General features: G+C 41.7%; 2 protein-coding genes across 5 annotated transcripts; one reads left to right on the top strand and one right to left on the bottom strand.

Moving 5' to 3' along the window:
• Positions 1–957: 957 nt before the first annotated feature.
• Positions 958–12,535, bottom strand: LOC122777648 (transcription initiation factor TFIID subunit 4-like). 3 transcript variants are annotated; one of them, XM_044039002.1, is made up of 16 exons: positions 12,285–12,535; positions 11,345–12,121; positions 9,666–9,820; positions 8,971–9,090; positions 7,929–8,075; positions 7,711–7,833; positions 6,561–6,650; positions 5,792–6,019; positions 5,553–5,691; positions 5,173–5,287; positions 4,766–4,935; positions 4,530–4,660; positions 3,726–3,851; positions 3,447–3,503; positions 3,219–3,338; positions 958–2,909 (listed from the first exon to the last, which is right to left on the bottom strand). In XM_044039002.1, the coding sequence occupies exons 2-16, from the start codon at positions 12,066–12,068 to the stop codon at positions 2,742–2,744; spliced, it is 2,613 nt and encodes an 870-aa protein (XP_043894937.1). In that variant the 5' UTR covers positions 12,069–12,121; positions 12,285–12,535; the 3' UTR covers positions 958–2,741. The 3 variants fall into 3 exon arrangements, with proteins under 3 accessions (XP_043894937.1, XP_043894936.1, XP_043894938.1); XM_044039001.1 differs by having other exon boundaries at positions 11,345–12,535; XM_044039003.1 differs by lacking the exon at positions 8,971–9,090 and having other exon boundaries at positions 11,345–12,535.
• Positions 12,536–12,555: 20 nt separating this feature from the next.
• lsm14b (LSM family member 14B) lies at positions 12,556–15,894 on the top strand. Of its 2 annotated transcripts, XM_044039024.1 has the most exons (8): positions 12,556–13,313; positions 13,407–13,570; positions 13,654–13,783; positions 14,148–14,342; positions 14,499–14,582; positions 14,681–14,836; positions 14,955–15,090; positions 15,164–15,894. In XM_044039024.1, exons 1-8 carry the CDS (start codon positions 13,193–13,195, stop codon positions 15,321–15,323), a joined length of 1,146 nt encoding a protein of 381 aa, XP_043894959.1. In that variant the 5' UTR covers positions 12,556–13,192; the 3' UTR covers positions 15,324–15,894. The 2 variants fall into 2 exon arrangements, with proteins under 2 accessions (XP_043894959.1, XP_043894958.1); XM_044039023.1 differs by having other exon boundaries at positions 12,556–13,570.
• The last annotated feature ends 791 nt before the right edge of the window (positions 15,895–16,685 follow it).

The raw sequence follows: 16,685 nt of genomic DNA, 5'->3' as shown, positions 1-16,685 counted from the left end.
AAGTTCAGCTGGCTTCAAAGACTGAGATAGTGGACGACAGTTGTGTCTGAACCTTTTCCAGTTTGCATCCAAACTATCAGATAACCAGATTATCATTACCTTCCCAATGCTGCTCATCCTCTAAATAAACATGTAGGAGAGATTTTCAGAGACCAAATGATTCAAATATTATATATAATGGAAAAGAAAGCCTCCTTTCATCGTGTTTCAAGGTTAAAAAAATGCTTGGCTTCATCATTCTCCCGGTGCAATGATGTCAAAGGCATTCCATAACAAGATGTTAAAAGCAAGTATTTGTAAAGCAACACATGTGCGGTTGCATTTTGGCAATTCGTGCAGCCACTAAAGACACGGTGGTCTCTTCACTGAACATATTTCTCTCATACTGGAAGGGCTTTTTTAGTGAGCGATGTGGTTATTATGGAGCACAAAAGCAAAAGTCAGAGAGAGTGAGAGAGAAAGAAAGACAAATATTAAGCACCGGAGCTCGTGAAGAATGGCAACCTTAAAATGATAAGTGTTCTTCAATGGAGGGGATGTTGTAAGCCGAGGGCCTGGATATCACAAGGGCTGATGTGCTTTTAAATGAGTCTGAAAGAAAAGTCAGTGAAGAAGCCAAAGCCAAATTCTTTATGGATTGTTGCTGTATTTCAGTTACAAAAGACCAAAGAGTGAATTTAATACACAATTTTACACACTGGACCTTTAAAGCTGAAAAACAAAGAGACTTTAGGAGAAATGACAGAGGATCAGTCACTTAATCAGGAAGTGAACTGTCACTCTCCCATCATCCTCCTCTTCAATGTCATTAAACAAAGTCTTATGTAAATTTTGTTTGAGAAAGTGAGACCCCTAGTGGCAGAAACTACATATTTTGTGCTTAATAATCATGGAGACAAAAACATGGAAGATGTTTGTGTACTGGGAAGAACTCAAAGACCAGACGTGCTACAGTACTGAGATATGATAGAGATATTTAATTTCCTGGAGAGAGCTCGGTCTCTCCCTCAATCCATTATAAAATAGCAATTTAAAAACTTCTCAATTCAGATATTTACATATAAACAAGTGGCTGTGCAAAAATGTACATCACATCGGCAACAAAAGCATCATATATTCATCTCACATGACACATGTATGTACACGAGAAATGCAGACAGATGTGTCTTTTACATTTTGAAGTTGTTGTCAAACAGCAAACTTAAGTATAAATAGTAATAAAATCTGTCCGTGAACATTCTTTATGAAAAGACAAAAGGGTATAAAGATCAAAATTATAATTATGTGCATTAAAAATATAAAAAGATATCGTGTATGATCATTTGATTGACTTTTGTTTCCTTTTATAAAATTTACCTTACTTTGCATTCCATGCAACTAAACTTCACACATTTATTACTAAATATTAATTCCTATAAAAAAACTTGTGTTAATCAATAAAAATTTCTAAAAATTCACGTTATAGCACATGAGCCAAACAGTGCTGTAACTTTACATTTCAAACAGCCACTTTGTTTCCAAATGACACAACAGTGGTACATATATATTTTTTTTTTTAGACATACAAATACAAATGTATGACAATAAAAACACGTTTTTAGCCAAATGTCACTTTGACATTGCACGTCTCGCATTTTAAACTAAGGCTGCGTAATGTGACATTTATAAAAATTAAAAAAAAAAAAGGCAGGAAAATGACTTTTGTTTCTTGGTAACATTAACGCATTTCATAATGTGAATGTCATACATACAAATAACTAGTGAAGTCAGTTACCTTGGCACCAGGATATTGACAGACAGCCAACTGAATTTTACTTGGTAGATGTAGAAAGAAAAAAAAGAAAGATTCAGAAAAGATGGGACAGGAATGTAAATTACATAAAATCTCTGCAGTACATAATCTACAGTCAAATGTCAACACCTGTGATTAAACCTTGCACAATGCAGGATATAAATCTATCAATGATTGTGTCTAATCGAGCAAGGACAAAAAAAACAACAGAACAATAATGTACACACCCCCCTCAAATCTGAAAGCACTGCTGAATAGATAAAATGTTACATAAAATCCATTCTAATCCATATGGCTTAATCTAAAGAAGGCAACTGCAAGAGACGAGTTCAGATTAGTCTGTGTAAAACAATCCATGGGATGTGAAACTGTGATGTAAAATATAGTATAGTAAAAATGTGTCATAAATAAAATAAAAACAAATCTGTGTTCTTGTCTTACGTATCACGAGTACAAGAATTACTGCAGTTCTGTAAAAAAGCAGGCTGCACCTGATCCTTACACACAAGGGGAGTCTCCCCACGGACATTTGCTGCTACAACCTCGACGTTAGTGCAACGACACTAACAAGGTTTCTCAAATGTAAAGGGCCTGGTTCAGTCGGAGACTTTTGTCTTCATGTGCAGCATGAGGCATCTGCGCGGGGGAAGTGCGGGTGAGGAAAAACTGGTCTCTGTAGAGCAAACAGAGCCGAGACAAAGGCTGAACTCTTAATATTTGCTCCGTCTCTGTGCTGGGAGGAGGGGGAGGGGGGCGGGATACGCCTGAAGAGGCTTTTTAAAAGCCGACGTCTCTTCGTTGTTGCGGGTAAATTCTCTTCCCAAAGACAGACGTATCCACGTCCTTGCGGTGAGTGATCAAAGAGAGAACTGGCAGAGTGGGAGTGAGCCGACAGTCGGCTCCGCTTCCTTAATGCCACTGAGTGAGACTAGTCACTTTACTGCGGGTGCTATTTGAGGAAGCCTTTATACAGCAGGTGTGAGTGACTGGTCCCTCTCTCATTCTCCAGGCAGAGGAGCAGGTCCCTGAGGTTGACTCTGGTAATGCGCTGTCGCATAAACTGTCTGGAGCCGGCTCCACTGGAGCCTGCAGGCGGGCACGGCCCTGATCCTGAGCCCTGGATGGAGAAAACAAACAGTCAGTGATGAGTTATTTTTGTGAATTTGATGAAACAATGTCAGTAATTATTTATTCGTTGTGATAAGCACTGCAACAATGAATCAATTAATAATCAACTACTGTAGTGATTTAAATAGAAACAAATAGAAAAAACCCTAGGATGAATAAGCTTATCAGCTTAACACGACGGTGGTGTTTAGCCGCACACAGGAGTTGATTTGTTTGAAGTCACGACAGCAGGAAACAACGCTGTGCTAGTAAACGCGAGACGCCTGAAAAGCGGCTTGCGGTCTGACGTATTCCTCACCTCTGCACTGGCACCTCGAACAGGAGAGTGCGCTTTCCGCTTTTTCCTCGGGCCGATTGCCGCCAGAGCCGTGAGGTTGGCCTCTCTCTGCCTGATCTGAGCCAGTTCCTGCTGCTGCATCTGAAACACACATGGCACAGTTCAGCCACACGAGCCCACTCGTCAAAATACGTCTAATACGCTATAAGAAAGCAATTCATTAAGTCACGTTTAGAAGCATTTATTTACCTCTTTGGCCTTCTGTTTGAGTCGGAGCTGCTCGGGATCCTCTTGCCGTGACCGAGACTGCAGTAATGTAGAGGACATTTTAATAATTCAAGATGGATGTTCCCCCAATTGTTTTATTCATTCACTCACTCAAAGTTAGCATATCTTATCTCTCGCAGCCAAGGAAATGCATATTAATGACACTGACCCGAGATCACTCACTTAGCTTCCCGGTGCAGTCATGACAGTTTAGTATATAGTAATTACTATATATGGTGTAGTGAAAGGGAGCGTTGCTACCTTGGCGGCTTTCATGAGGATCTCTCGCTCCTGCTCCTCCTTCCTTTGCTTCTCCATCTGATCCAGTTGCTCAAAGAACTTGAGCTGACTTCGCACGTCGCTGACCTGCTCGGCCCGCTCGTCCTCCTGGAGGTTCAAAGGGTCGGAAGGAGCAACAAAAAGTACTACATGAAAACCAGGGGCACAGTAAATGGCAAACTCTTATCCTTTCAGTCCTCCAGACACTCCCAAAAAAAACTTCGGACCACTCTGAAGTGAACCGAACTCAGACCACCTGCTACAGTTCACTTTGAGTCCGTGTTATGGTTTCACCTGCGCACTGTGAACACAAAAGAACTCACTTCATCATTAACCGGATCGCATGTTTTCGCACTGGCACTGAACTCAAGAGGGCAGAGCAACAGCTGCAGCTCATGGAGGAGTGTGTTTGAGTCAAGGGGGGGAAAAAAAAGACTGTGCTTCTCCAGACAAAAAAAACAAAACAATAACAAAAACAAGGTCCACATCAAATAGCCACTGTCTACAAAGCACAGAAACACTATGGTTGTACTACAACACACTTCAAAGCAAAGTGCACCACAGGAGAACAACTTAGCCACACGTGTGGTGATGACATGTGCAGAAGAATCTTTCTAACCATCTATCAATCTATCCATATGACCTTGGACAGAGGGAAGACTGAGGAAGACACACACAAAAACACCTCAGGGGGGTGAGAGGGACATAAGATATGTATAAACTGAAAGAGAACGGAGTCCTTTTTCAATGAGTCTGTTTTGCTTTGCTCCACTTTACAAAAATCACCTTCAAATTTATGTTCTTCTGCTGGGCCGCCAGTGACACCTTCTCCAGCAGGTTTTGGAGCCGCTGCTGTGTCGCGTGGGAAATGTAGTTGATCACGTCCGAGCTCAACTCGCCGACGCCAAACTTCTTACCTGTCACGGCACGAGGAGCGTGGATTAAGTTTTGGACAGGAAGTGAAACAGTGTCGACCTTTACAACCAAGAACGCACCGTTCCTTCTCAGTTAATGTGTCTCACCGATCTCAAGAGCTCTCCGGGTGAGTAAGGTGGTGGAGAGGAAGGCCTCGTCCTTACAGGAACGAGTCACCGTGCCAACAAGTTCAGAGCTGGTTGCTAGGATACGGGCACTCTCCTCCGACAAGTTGACTCCTGCCATGGAGGCCACATCATTGATATCGTCATCATCCCTACATTTAAAAGAAAATGTATTAGAGAGATGGCAATATGAACATAATTTACATCTGTTTTTGGTGTTCTCTGCTAACTCGAGTAAAAAGAAAACAAATCTTATACTGAAGCAAAAGAGGAAGTGAATCTACGGGCAAATACTGTATAACATGTGCCAAATTATTCTCCCTAATCACAGTACAAACATACGCTGGACAAAGGCACCAACTGAATATTGAATTGGATGTGAGACACACCTGAAGGTTCCTCCTGCTTCCTTCAGCTTGTTCCTCTGAGCAGCAGTGAGAAGGGTCTGACTGATGACTTGTCCTCCTTTTGCCGCTGGAGCCAACATCTGTTTCACAGCTGGAACTGAAAGTAACAGAAGCCAGTTGAGACTTAGGCTGATAAGTGAGAACAACGACAACAATGTTCCTGCAGTGAAAACAGCTTGAAACGCATCCACAATGTCAATAAAAAGTCAGATTTTTTTTATCTTTATCAAATACTGGATTTTATCCTGCAGTTACAGACAATATCCACAGGGTGGCAGCACTTCCATAGAGTGCACAGCACTTTTAAGAGACTTAAAAGGACCTTAGAGCATTTGCACTGATGCCCGCTGATAAATAACCACCTGTCTGTAGCTGTTTGACGACCTGTGGCTGCTGACCCACAACGATGCGACTTTGAGGTTGTCCTCTCAGTGTCACCATGGGAGACTGAGTTACTGTCATCTGTGTCCTCGCCATCGCCCCCTGTTGTTGTGGCACGATCTGACGAAGGAGGAGAAACACAACAAAGGAGCAAACAAAAATCAGACGGGTACACTTAGAAACTTCCACCTGTGTGTGTCAATCACAGCAGAAATATTACCAGTGCTGATTTGCTGTGCGGCGTCTGAGTGAGGCTGATGACTGTGGTTTTGGTTGCAGCGGTGCTGGTGGCTGCAGTGGCTGCAGTGGACAGCGGAGGTCGCAGCACCACAGCGGTGAGGGCCGTAGAAGCCGCCGCAGCAGGCCGAGTGCTGGGCTGAGGCAGGAGGCTCTGCTGGATGAAGGCCTCAGAGTCTGGAGTCATCTGACGCAGCGCTGGGAGACTTCTCTGCGGGGCACAAAGACTATATGAACATTTCACACAAGTCAAGTGTAAAATAGAAGCAGAGTTTCACAGACACAGACCGTGGCAGTGTGAGAACATGAGAAAATAATTGTGGTGTGACTTCGTTAATCATTCAAAATTGGCAAGTTCGTCAACAGCACATTTTTAGTCGGAGTGACAAAGTCAGAAAATTGCGTTAGACACTACTTCCAAAACACTGCCAGGACAATGATTAGAAGTAAAAAGATTAAACTAACATGAAATAGAAATAATAATAAATATATATTGCAGTATATAATCATGTAACAAATTAAAATGTGCAAAAAGTATGTATTTAAGTGCAAAATGGGAAACAAAAACAGCTTATTAGTGATTTGAAAGCTCAAGCTACAAGAACCCTATCTCAATCTAACATGGCAATTTAACACATGTTGCCTTCAGGGCCTTTTCATGTGGCACTGAAACATAAACACAGAAAATACTGCCTGATCAGTACGGTGTTCCGTCTACACCACAAAGTGGGAACATGTTAACCTGAACTTACCTTCAGGAAAGGCACAAGGTATGGCTGTGGTGAGGAATGGAGCTCCTGGTATAACCTACCGGTGAAATCTTCAGGCTCTATCTTTCCTTCCTGTTGGTCAAAAGACAGAGAATCCCATTTGAATGCAATGGCCTTTTGTGATGTTTTGATAAACAAAACCTGTCGTTTTGTTTTCAGTCACAGTGGAGCAGGGCTGCTGAGCACATACAGCAACAAACCAAGTGCTCAAGGCTAGGCAAAAAAAAAAAAAAAGGAGAGGTTTGTCTAAAATGTGTCACTTGAAATTGTTTGTCACACTTTAGTTGGTGGTGGTTTAGCTCTAGAATTAATCCCAGGCCAGTAGTCATCTGCTGTGTTTACTCATGTTACTCTAATAACAAAATATCTGGCAAAGCCAATGACAAAGGTAACGCAACACACTATGAACCCGCTTTCTCCAAAGTGACAAAAGCTTGAATTACACAAGCATCAGCTATCACAGCGCATCACACTATGGATGGGTGGACTTGTGTATCTTCTCTCTATTGGCACTGACTGTCTTTCGGCATGAGGAAGCGGCTCATTTAATGATATATCTGTTGCATTTTTACCACACTGCACACGCTGGCACTCAGAGTAAGTCACCTGCCAAGTTTGAAGTCTGTCAGGTGAACATTATTGTGATTAACAGATGGACAGACAGACGTTTCTTGAAATAATAGATTAGGAACATCGCGCGTCTTTCATCATCTGAGATGTCAGATATTTAAAAACGATAAAGGGCACTTGCCTTTGGTGGGGCACTTCAAAGACATCAAAAGGTCCCTTTGCCATCATATGAAGAGAAATTAAAACTATTTGATAAGATGTTTTTATGATGGCATCAACAGAGACACACACAGATGTTCCTTGACTTAATAGAGTGATAATGGCAGATTTACCAGGCAGCAATCACCTCTCTGTACAGATGCAAAAACAGATCCTCATGCAGACTGTAGACGCTTTATGCACCCCTAACTGAAGGGTAGCAAAATTACTACCATCTTGATAATGTGCTCTTTAAATAAAGTGCTATTATGCCACTAACTAGATACCAGATGTTTATTGGAGAATCACAATAGCTGCTTTTTGACAGAGCGTGAGATGAAGGATGGGATGTAGAAAAACATACCAGCAAATTTTTGACCAGCTCCTTGACACTGGCCGTCGTCTCGGAGGTCTGTTTTCCATTGGACGCCAGCTTAATCAGCGTGGATAGAAAGTTTCTGCATTTTTTCACATTCTCCAGTGTCTCCTGCAAGAACAGCACGCACATCTCGTTATCATACACGTTAGATTTACAGTTCAGGACATGGACAAAATGATCCAGTCTTAGTACTTCTCTCTTACAGCTGAGACTGCTATTGGAGGGGCAGCGGTCCTCAGGGGCCCGCCCCTTGCTGTTACTGTAGTGGCTGCAGATCCAGCCTGTACAGTGGTGGACGTCCCCAGTGGCTGTTCTGGGGTGGTAGCAGCTCCTCCCATCATGATGGTGTTCTATAAACGTCAGTGAATATACAGTCTTGACATGAAATGTAGGAAACAATTTTTGATTTCCAAGTATAATTCATCCTTGTATGTTTGCTTGTTTTAATATTCAATTACAACAGCAAAAAAATGGGACGTGCAAGACAATTACACAATGGAAGCCCAGCTTTTGTTTGCAGGTATTTGGCAAAACAGGATGACCACACGAACAATGAAACTGAAACTCCTATCCTCTTCAGAACTTAGAAGATGCAGAACACTTGCCAGACAAGGACCCACGAATAAGATAAACAGAAAAATGAAAAACACTTTTATCTAAAATCACAAGCTTCCTCAAACATGCACTGCAAGTACTTGAGTCTGATTCTGCAGAATAATCCAATTTTTCAGTAAATATTGTTGGCAATCGTAAGCGAAGCAATGCCAAATTACACAGTGAGCACAGCGACATTTGTGGACAATCCGTGGGAGGTGAGAGGGAACAAAAACTAAAAAGGTCCATGAGTGAAACACTGAGTTTAGGCAAAGAGAAAAAGAAGATAAAGACGAATGCCTTGACTTGAGTGACGTGAGCAGGAGAGCAAAGGGAAATTACAAAGTTGATGCCATTATTATCAAGCTATGCCCATATAATGACCACTACGCAATACAATTTAAGCCAAATTTACTGTTGTAAAAGTGTGCCAATAAACTGAATGTCCTGCACAGAGCTGCCAGTTTGGTTTATCTTCATTTTCCAAGAGTGACAGACTCCACAAGCCAGGTTTGATGTAATAACTGAGTCAGTAAAATGGACATTAGTTACCACTCTTGAAGATGTTATGGACAGTACTAACGGATTCATTTGACTTCATATTTTGCACAGGCAATGAAAACTGTCAAAAGAGATGTGTGATGGAGTTACCTGCAACACAGGAGGCCTCTGCAGTTGTGTGGTGGCTGTCACAGAGGTTTGGGCTGTGGTCGCTTGTTTAATAATAGTGGTGGGGGCAACTGAACGAGTGAGCAGTGATGCAGTTGGAGCCTATAGGGACATGACATGTACACGTTGAACATATGTAAGAAAAATAGCACATATTTTCAAATTTCCCCCTGACTTCTTATGGTTTGTTAACTCATTTGTATTTGAAGCCATCAGATTTGATTGGAAACCACTCAGCCAGCGTGTGCATATGAAAATAGCAGCCAAAATGTAATTAAATCAGACTATAATGTAAAATGTGTTTTATTTTGACTTCACAATGTGCAAAATGAAAAGATAGTTAAATGGCACTGAAACATTGACTATCGATCACTCAAGAAGTTCAGTCAACAGGGCCACCTACGGTCAATTTAGAGTGTCCAATTTGCCTAATCCTCAAATCTGCATGTTTATGGACTGTGAGAGGAAACCGGAGAACCCCGGAGAAAACCCATACACACATGGAAAGAACATCCAAACTCCATGCCCATGCCCTTGTTCTGACCGACACAAACTTCTTGCTGCAAAGGCAACACTATACATCTAGTGCATGATATTTGTGCATCACTGTCTAAAAGGTATGAGTCCTATTTTGCGATTGTGACTGGGGGACATGTATTCATCCTCAGTCCTGGTACCTGTAGAGAAGTGATGTGCACAGGTGGAGTGCTTGTGGGGGCGACGGGTCGTGGCGTCATGGCGTTTTGGGACTGCGACTGAGCCTGCATCTGAGCCAAGGTCTGCTGGTGTATCATCAGCAGCTGCCCACTCTCACTACGAACCAAGACCATGCCTGTAACAGGCACAGGTCGGAGGGTTACACAGGTTAATGCTTTTCTGTTCCCATCAGTCTAATCAATACACCAACGCGACACGAGGCAGATATGAATTATTCCGCTGAAGGTCTATTGATGTAGTGACATAAAAATTAACAACCACTGAACAGTGACAATGAAATCTAGTTAATAGAAAATGCTATATTTATTTTACAGGAAGGTAGTTAAGATGCTTATGGTGAATAACAGGAAGCATAATGTTACAACCAATTCTTTGAGGGAAGATTCAGCAGACTATAATTATCTCCTCAGGCTACAAGCACCACCTCCCATTTTGATGAGTTCCTTTCAAAATGATTTTAGCTCCTGGAGCTGTAGCATCTTACTTTGATCATGTCCTTTTGCACAACAGAAAGAAAATCTAAAATTGACAGGGCAGAAAATAAAAATGGGTACAATGCCAGGGGGAGAATTTCCATGTGTTTACAGTAAACAGGCACAACATTGAAACAGATAATTGGATTAAATGTTGTGGTTCATGGGTGAATACTGTTATATAAATCAAAAGCATTTAAAGCCCTGAAACAATGTATAATTTCGGGGCATAGTTGAAAGTAAAATACAACTATTTACTTGAATCATGCACTTTTTGTAGCTTATCAATTATTGCCCATATGCTGATCTATAACAAATTAGTACCAAAGTATATCAGAACAACAAAACTGGTTTGTGCTGGGTTGTGGGAGAATACATGCTATATGTATATATATATATATATATAGAGAGAGAGAGAGAGAGATAGATATTAGTATGCAAAATGTTGTAGAATAACTGTGTTTGTGTTTGTAACATATTACAGTCTGAACGATTGAAGATTCCCAAACATGAAATAATTTCTAGGCACTGTCATTTCTACATTTGAGCAATTTTGTTTTGTGTCACAAATTCTTAATTATTCCATTAATAGCCCGAGGTTAAAAGCAAAATGTCAATCTGCTCTAGTATTATCTAATGTAAGAGAGGGGTCTGACCATTATTCAAACTGTTTAAAATACACATGTGGGAGTGATGCTTAGTTACATATATTTAGCCATAGCCATAGTTTGCTATTGTCTCTGGAGAGACAACGTGATTACAATCATTTGCTTTACGTAGATGTGTTTTGATCAGATAATATCCAATAGGACTTTTTCTTTTCTTTGATGTTTTAAATCTTCCTTATCCTTGTAATGTTCAAGCAGTCTTATTGTTTGCCTCTGTTTAAATTGTTTTACACTCATACTGTCTTTGCCTTGTCTAACATTTGCTTTTATTAAGCACTGTTTTTTCTAATGTGCCAAATACATATCTATGATCTGAATTTACTTATCAAGTGGAATATAAATGGAATATTCTAGTAGCATTTCATGTAAACATTATAATATGAAGAGTATACTAAGGTCAGAAGGAGTCAGATTATTGTTGTCCATGTAGACATTGTGACTGTCTAACTTGTTACAAGAGAAAACTTTATGATGTTCTTAAACTGGTTATAAGTTTACCTGGCGGCAGCTGGATGTTTTGGATATTTGGAGCGTTTGGGGCATTTTGATGATGCTGAGTAAGTCGAGGGGCCAGCACCTGTGGGGCAATGGCTCGAACTCCACCAGGAGGAGCGGCAGCGATTGCTGACGGTACTGAAGTCCTCAGGTTCTGCAATACAGTGGGGCTCCTCATAGTCGCGGTTGTCCCGGTCAAAACAGTTGAAGCGACGACTTGTGCACCAGTCTGCACTATAGTCTTTGTGGAGTTAGCAACAGATCCAACCGTGACAGGTGCCGTTGTTAAGACTGTGGTAAGGTGTGAGGTGTTGCTGGGAGTTTGCATAGGTGGCCTGACGAGCGTGACCGTGGGAACACTATTCACTGAGGACTGAGACGAAATCACAGGCGAGGTGACCGTATTATGTCCACTCGAGACTGGAGTCTGAATAATAGAGCAGTGAGATGCTGCGGTGCCTTTGATCGCAGAAACAGGTCCGTTGTTTACAAGCGTGACAGCTGACTGAGAGTTGCTGTCACTGCTACCGTCAGCTGGAATGTGACAGTTCGTGACCACGACACTTCCATTTAAAGTCTGAACACCAGTCCTTGCTGGTTTTCCAACACAAGATGTTCCATCTGGTCCTACGGAAAAGACCCCGCTAGCCGTCGCCGACTTGGACTCACTTGGCGGGGCTGTCATGCTCAGTCTCGCCGGTGATGTTGTCCCGGCTGCTCCATCCATGCCTGAACTGCAGGACCCCGCACAGTTGACGACGCCTCCGTGCACTCCAGTTCCTACAGCAGCGGAGACACGTGAAATCAACGGAGTGTCCAACAACTCTCCGCTTCGCATTAGTTTCGGGAGCCGACACAAGTGGAGTCAAGTTAGCTACAACCAGTTGAACAACGTGACCAAAATAAGCTAATGTTAGCTAACCGGAGCGGGCAGCTATCTTACCTGCCTTAGCGAGCTCTTGTTGTTAAAGTCCCATTTTTGCTGCACTGAACATTAGAATTGTTGCCGACGGCTGAGTTTCCGACGTGATTCGCTGCACGCTGAACTCTCTCTACTGTGCTGACGTGATCCACTCATGATAGCTCACACTCAAGAAACCCGACTACATTTCTAACTACTTTTTCGCCACCCTTTGCGTACAACAAAACATTCTCCAGCGAATCGGAGCCCACCGCCATCTTTGCCGAGCTACGCTCGGTCGCGAGACGCATGCGCCGATTGGATGTGGACTCAGTGACGTGGCCTCACCGGGCGCTGTGATTGGCTCGTTGAGGAAAATAAATCCTGGATCAAATACTTGTGAGCTGCAGTCAGTGTGAGCACAGTGTACGGTAGTTACTGTACCAGGAAAACGACACCGGCGCTGACAGAGTTGCTCCCGGCGGGACTTTATCACAACGCGGACACTGTCTCGGGAAGTTTCTGTTCGGTATAACACATATTTGTGAGATTATGTACCGCATTGAAGCATTTTACTTTATCGTAGACGACCCAAAATGGCTGCTATTTTTTCCCGGAGACCCAGCAGCTGTCCCAAGCACTCAGCTGTCATTAATGTTATCCAGAAAAGAGTCCGCATCAACTACACACACGCTGTCCAAATAAATGGTGCTGTTACAAATAATCATGATGACATAGAATTTATTTTTTTTAAATGCATAGGTCCAGCATCCACAGTTACTGACAGTGAATTAGTGCCAGGTGTGTTTCAGCCAATCAGTGGGCGTGGTTTCGGGTCACCTGTTGAACGCCTATAAATTGTTTCTGGTTCACCTTTTGTTTGGGTGCTGCCACATGAGGCGAGTTGTTGTTGGAGTTTGCTAGCGGCTGGCCTGAAAATCGTTTTAGCCATGAGTTCAGTAAAGCCCTTCATTGGCTGTAAAATATGGTTAATTTCAAGAGCCCAAAATCGCTATGAGGGGATTTTGTACACAATTGATAAAGTAAACTCTACAGTGGTTCTGGCGAAAGGTGAGTGGTTTAGGCCCGTTTGCGGTCAGAGCGATATCACCACTGACATGTGGCTGTTTCAAAGCTTTCTCAAAATTGCTGTCTTGTCACAAGTGAAGTGTTTTGGAACGGAGGGAAGACCCACTGACAGACCGACGCCACCCAAAGATGATATCTATGAATACATCACGTTCCGGGGAAGTGATATTAAAGATATAGCCCTGTGTGAACTACCAAGATCTCATCATGGACTTCCTCCAGATCCTGCAATAGTACAGGTATATACGAACAGCATGACACACACTGGGAAATTGTATGAAGACCCAGATGGTGTGAGTAAAATTGTAACTTCCTGGTTCAGTCATCCAGTGCAGGGTCTTCAGGCGTGTACTCAGCTCATGGACCGTTTAGCCCCATGAGGATGCCCGCCTATAACCAGCTTGCTGCCAACCCCCTTCTTAATCAACAATACGCAGCAGCTCTTGGACTTGGTAAGTCAATTACAAATTGTTCCTAATAAAGTGAAAACAAATATGCACCTTTTATTGTAGCTATATGTCCTCTGTAGAAGTTGTTTACATACTTTACAATTAAGATGCACTCTTTTTTTAAAGTGATCAGGTTGTGTGAGATGTTGACACATTATCAACAATGACTTTGCTAAGCATGCTACCATTTCTGGAGAGCAGCCTTGGACCAGGACACTAGCAGGGACAGATATGACAAAAGGCTCAGCTAATCTAATCTCTCTTGATATTGGATAGATTTTATTAAATTAGCTTTTTGTCAAGTGGCTCAAATGTGTTTTGGTGTTGGTGTTCTCAACTCAAAAAATCAGAACTGTCCCTTTTTAAGGGCCTGTGATTCCTGGCTTGCATGTCAGAAGACCCCCCATGGTGGAAAAGGCTGTTCAAACCCTCCACATGGAAAGGTCTAGGCAGGGCAGAGGCTTGACTGTATCCCAGGAGTGGGACCAGTACCAGGAGAGGAGGCAGCCCCAGAGGACCAGACGAGAAGGTTCCAGTCCCAGAAGGCCCACTGAAACCACCCGTAAGCATGGAGAATTGCTGTAATGAAAAGCAAAATAAAATTTTAGCCACAATTTATAGCTTTTTTAAATTTTGCCATTGTGTGAGGACTTGAGGATCCTGCATCGGTGTAATTGCAAACCATTTTAATAGGATAAATGTTCTCTTTGAATTCAAGTGAAGCTGGGCCAAGTTGGACCCAAAGCTCGCCAGGAAACTTTGCAACGGAATGATGAAAATAGGCCACCGCTGAGAAGACAAGGTAACCTAATAGAGACGGAGTCAAAAATGCAGTTGGGGGAAAAAAAAAACATTACTAATTGAAATATCTTTTTCTTTTTTTCTTTTAATGAACCGTAGCGCCTCGGAGGCGCAGGAACCGTAGTAGAGGACAGTTGATGGTGGCTAATACTCCATCAGCCACTCTGAAGTTTGACACAGACTTTGATTTTGATTCATCAAATGCACAATTTATTAAGGAAGAACTGGAGAGGGAAGGGCAGAACAAAGTGAAAGGTCGGTCCATTACAATACTGCATCCTGCATTTTATCCTTTCTTTAACTACTTCTAATTTGAACTGTCATACTTGGAATGTGCCTTCAGGATACATGAAGTGACTATTTCTGTGTACAGGTGCAACTCAAGAAGTAGATGAGAAGTTAAATGAGGAATTACATTTGACTACAAAGGACGATCATTTTGGACCAAAGTGTTACTATGACAAAGCAAAGTCTTTCTTTGACAACATCTCATCTGAAAATAAGTTCAGGTAAATGAGTTGTCATTTCCCAACGCTTGTATTTGCTTGTGTTGTGGAGCTACAGGTTCCATTGTTTTTTCAGGCTAACATGGGCAGAGGAGCGGAAGCGCAATCTGGAGACATTTGGTGTCCCTGGACGCTTTCTACGGGGCCGAGGCTTCAGAGGTGGATATACGGGAGCAAGAGGACGGGGCTCGGCTCAGATGGTTCCATCTTACAGATCCAGAGGTGGACAGTTATAGAGGTCAGCATCTGATATCAGTGCCCCAAAGCCACTACCTACTGTAATTATTTCCCATATGTGTGATTTGTAAGGGTTATTACTCAGTTACCTTTCAGTATTTTTTGAGTTTATTTTATTTTGTCATGATAAGCACCTCTGTATAAATCTGTTTTTCCTACCCAAGGCCATAATCCTGCACATAAATTACCAGGATGTATATATTTTTTGTCCTCTGCTCCATTTTGAATTTGGATGCATGTGGCACACTTAGTGGTCCCTTCAGGATATATTTGCTTGAGTATTTTTTTTTTTTTTTTTATTAGACGGGAGTTGGATTTGTTTTATTCTCCTTGACAAATCTTCCTCCTAAAATGTGTCTGGTCTGTGTTCAAGACGGTGTCTTTTTGGAGTGTGCATTATTATTTATGTTCATTTTTCATATAACAAATGTAAACTGAATATCAAATGAACTAAACTTAAATGTATTTAACTGATAAATCTTGGCTAGCGCTTTATTCTGTCCTATTGAAATGGTACGTGAGAATTATGTGAATAAAGTGGAAAATGCTCATGCACTTCTCATCTTCTGAGACTGTACTATATTCTCTTTATTACAGTAGTTATGACAATAAATCGTGGGTGGACCTGCAGAGAACGTGCAGTGATCTTTTCATCTTGTGTAGCCATTTTATTATCTTCCAAGACGGTTTGCTATTTTTTTTTTTAAATAATGGAATACAGATTAATCAAAATGGGAAGTGGAGCTGGTATCTCATAGAGACATCATTATAGTTAAAAAGTAGTAAAAATAAGTTGGTTTGTGTTGTAACTTTATTCTTCCAGTTCCATGTGTTAACCCCTTCCAGATCTAGAAGGAAGAATTGGTGGCGTCTGATGGTGAGATTAACAAACGGAGTGCTCATCCATTCAACCTTCCCTCTTCAAGAGGTGGAACTGGATATTCTTTTTAGTAAGATTCTGCTTCAAATTCCTGGTTTGTCCAGTTGGGCTGCTCTAAGAACAAGACCTTTGTCTAAAATACACATGCATGAAAGGCTACAAAAAGATAATTTAACTTTAAAGCAACTATGCACGGTATATTCAATTTGTGTCAAATTAATTTATTACGGTTTTCCCTTGTAAACGTTTCCCATGACGTGGTATGTTTAATTATCTGCCACATCATTAACTGACTGATCTGAGTCTATCCTGTTGCATTCTGGTATTATTATTTTTTTTAATCAAATTACTCTAAGGGTGACTGTGCTGAATATTTTCCCCATAACACATTAGATAAATGTCCAATTGACAGATAATTTATTTAATTTCACATGCTCAGTAAATGTCGGATGACAAATATGAGACTGTGCTATTAAAATGT

This window comes from Solea senegalensis, linkage group LG11 (assembly GCF_019176455.1).
Source record: "Solea senegalensis isolate Sse05_10M linkage group LG11, IFAPA_SoseM_1, whole genome shotgun sequence".
In the NCBI taxonomy this organism is placed as follows: domain Eukaryota; kingdom Metazoa; phylum Chordata; class Actinopteri; order Pleuronectiformes; family Soleidae; genus Solea; species Solea senegalensis.
Note: the sequence above shows the minus strand (reverse complement) of the source record. Positions and strands in the feature narration are given on the sequence as shown.

Coding starts and splice junctions, on each gene's coding strand:
- LOC122777648 (XM_044039001.1), bottom strand. CDS start 12,179: ATGCGAAGCGGAGAGTTGTTGGACACTCCGTTGATTTCACGTGTCTCC. Junction 5,692..5,791: donor CGCACAGCAAATCAGCACTG/GTAATATTTCTG, acceptor CTCCTTCGTCAG/ATCGTGCCACAACAACAGGG. Junction 4,661..4,765: donor CCGGAGAGCTCTTGAGATCG/GTGAGACACATT, acceptor GTGCCGTGACAG/GTAAGAAGTTTGGCGTCGGC.
- lsm14b (XM_044039023.1), top strand. CDS start 13,193: ATGAGTTCAGTAAAGCCCTTCATTGGCTGTAAAATATGGTTAATTTCA. Junction 14,343..14,498: donor AAGGCCCACTGAAACCACCC/GTAAGCATGGAG, acceptor TTTGAATTCAAG/TGAAGCTGGGCCAAGTTGGA. Junction 14,583..14,680: donor GCCACCGCTGAGAAGACAAG/GTAACCTAATAG, acceptor AATGAACCGTAG/CGCCTCGGAGGCGCAGGAAC.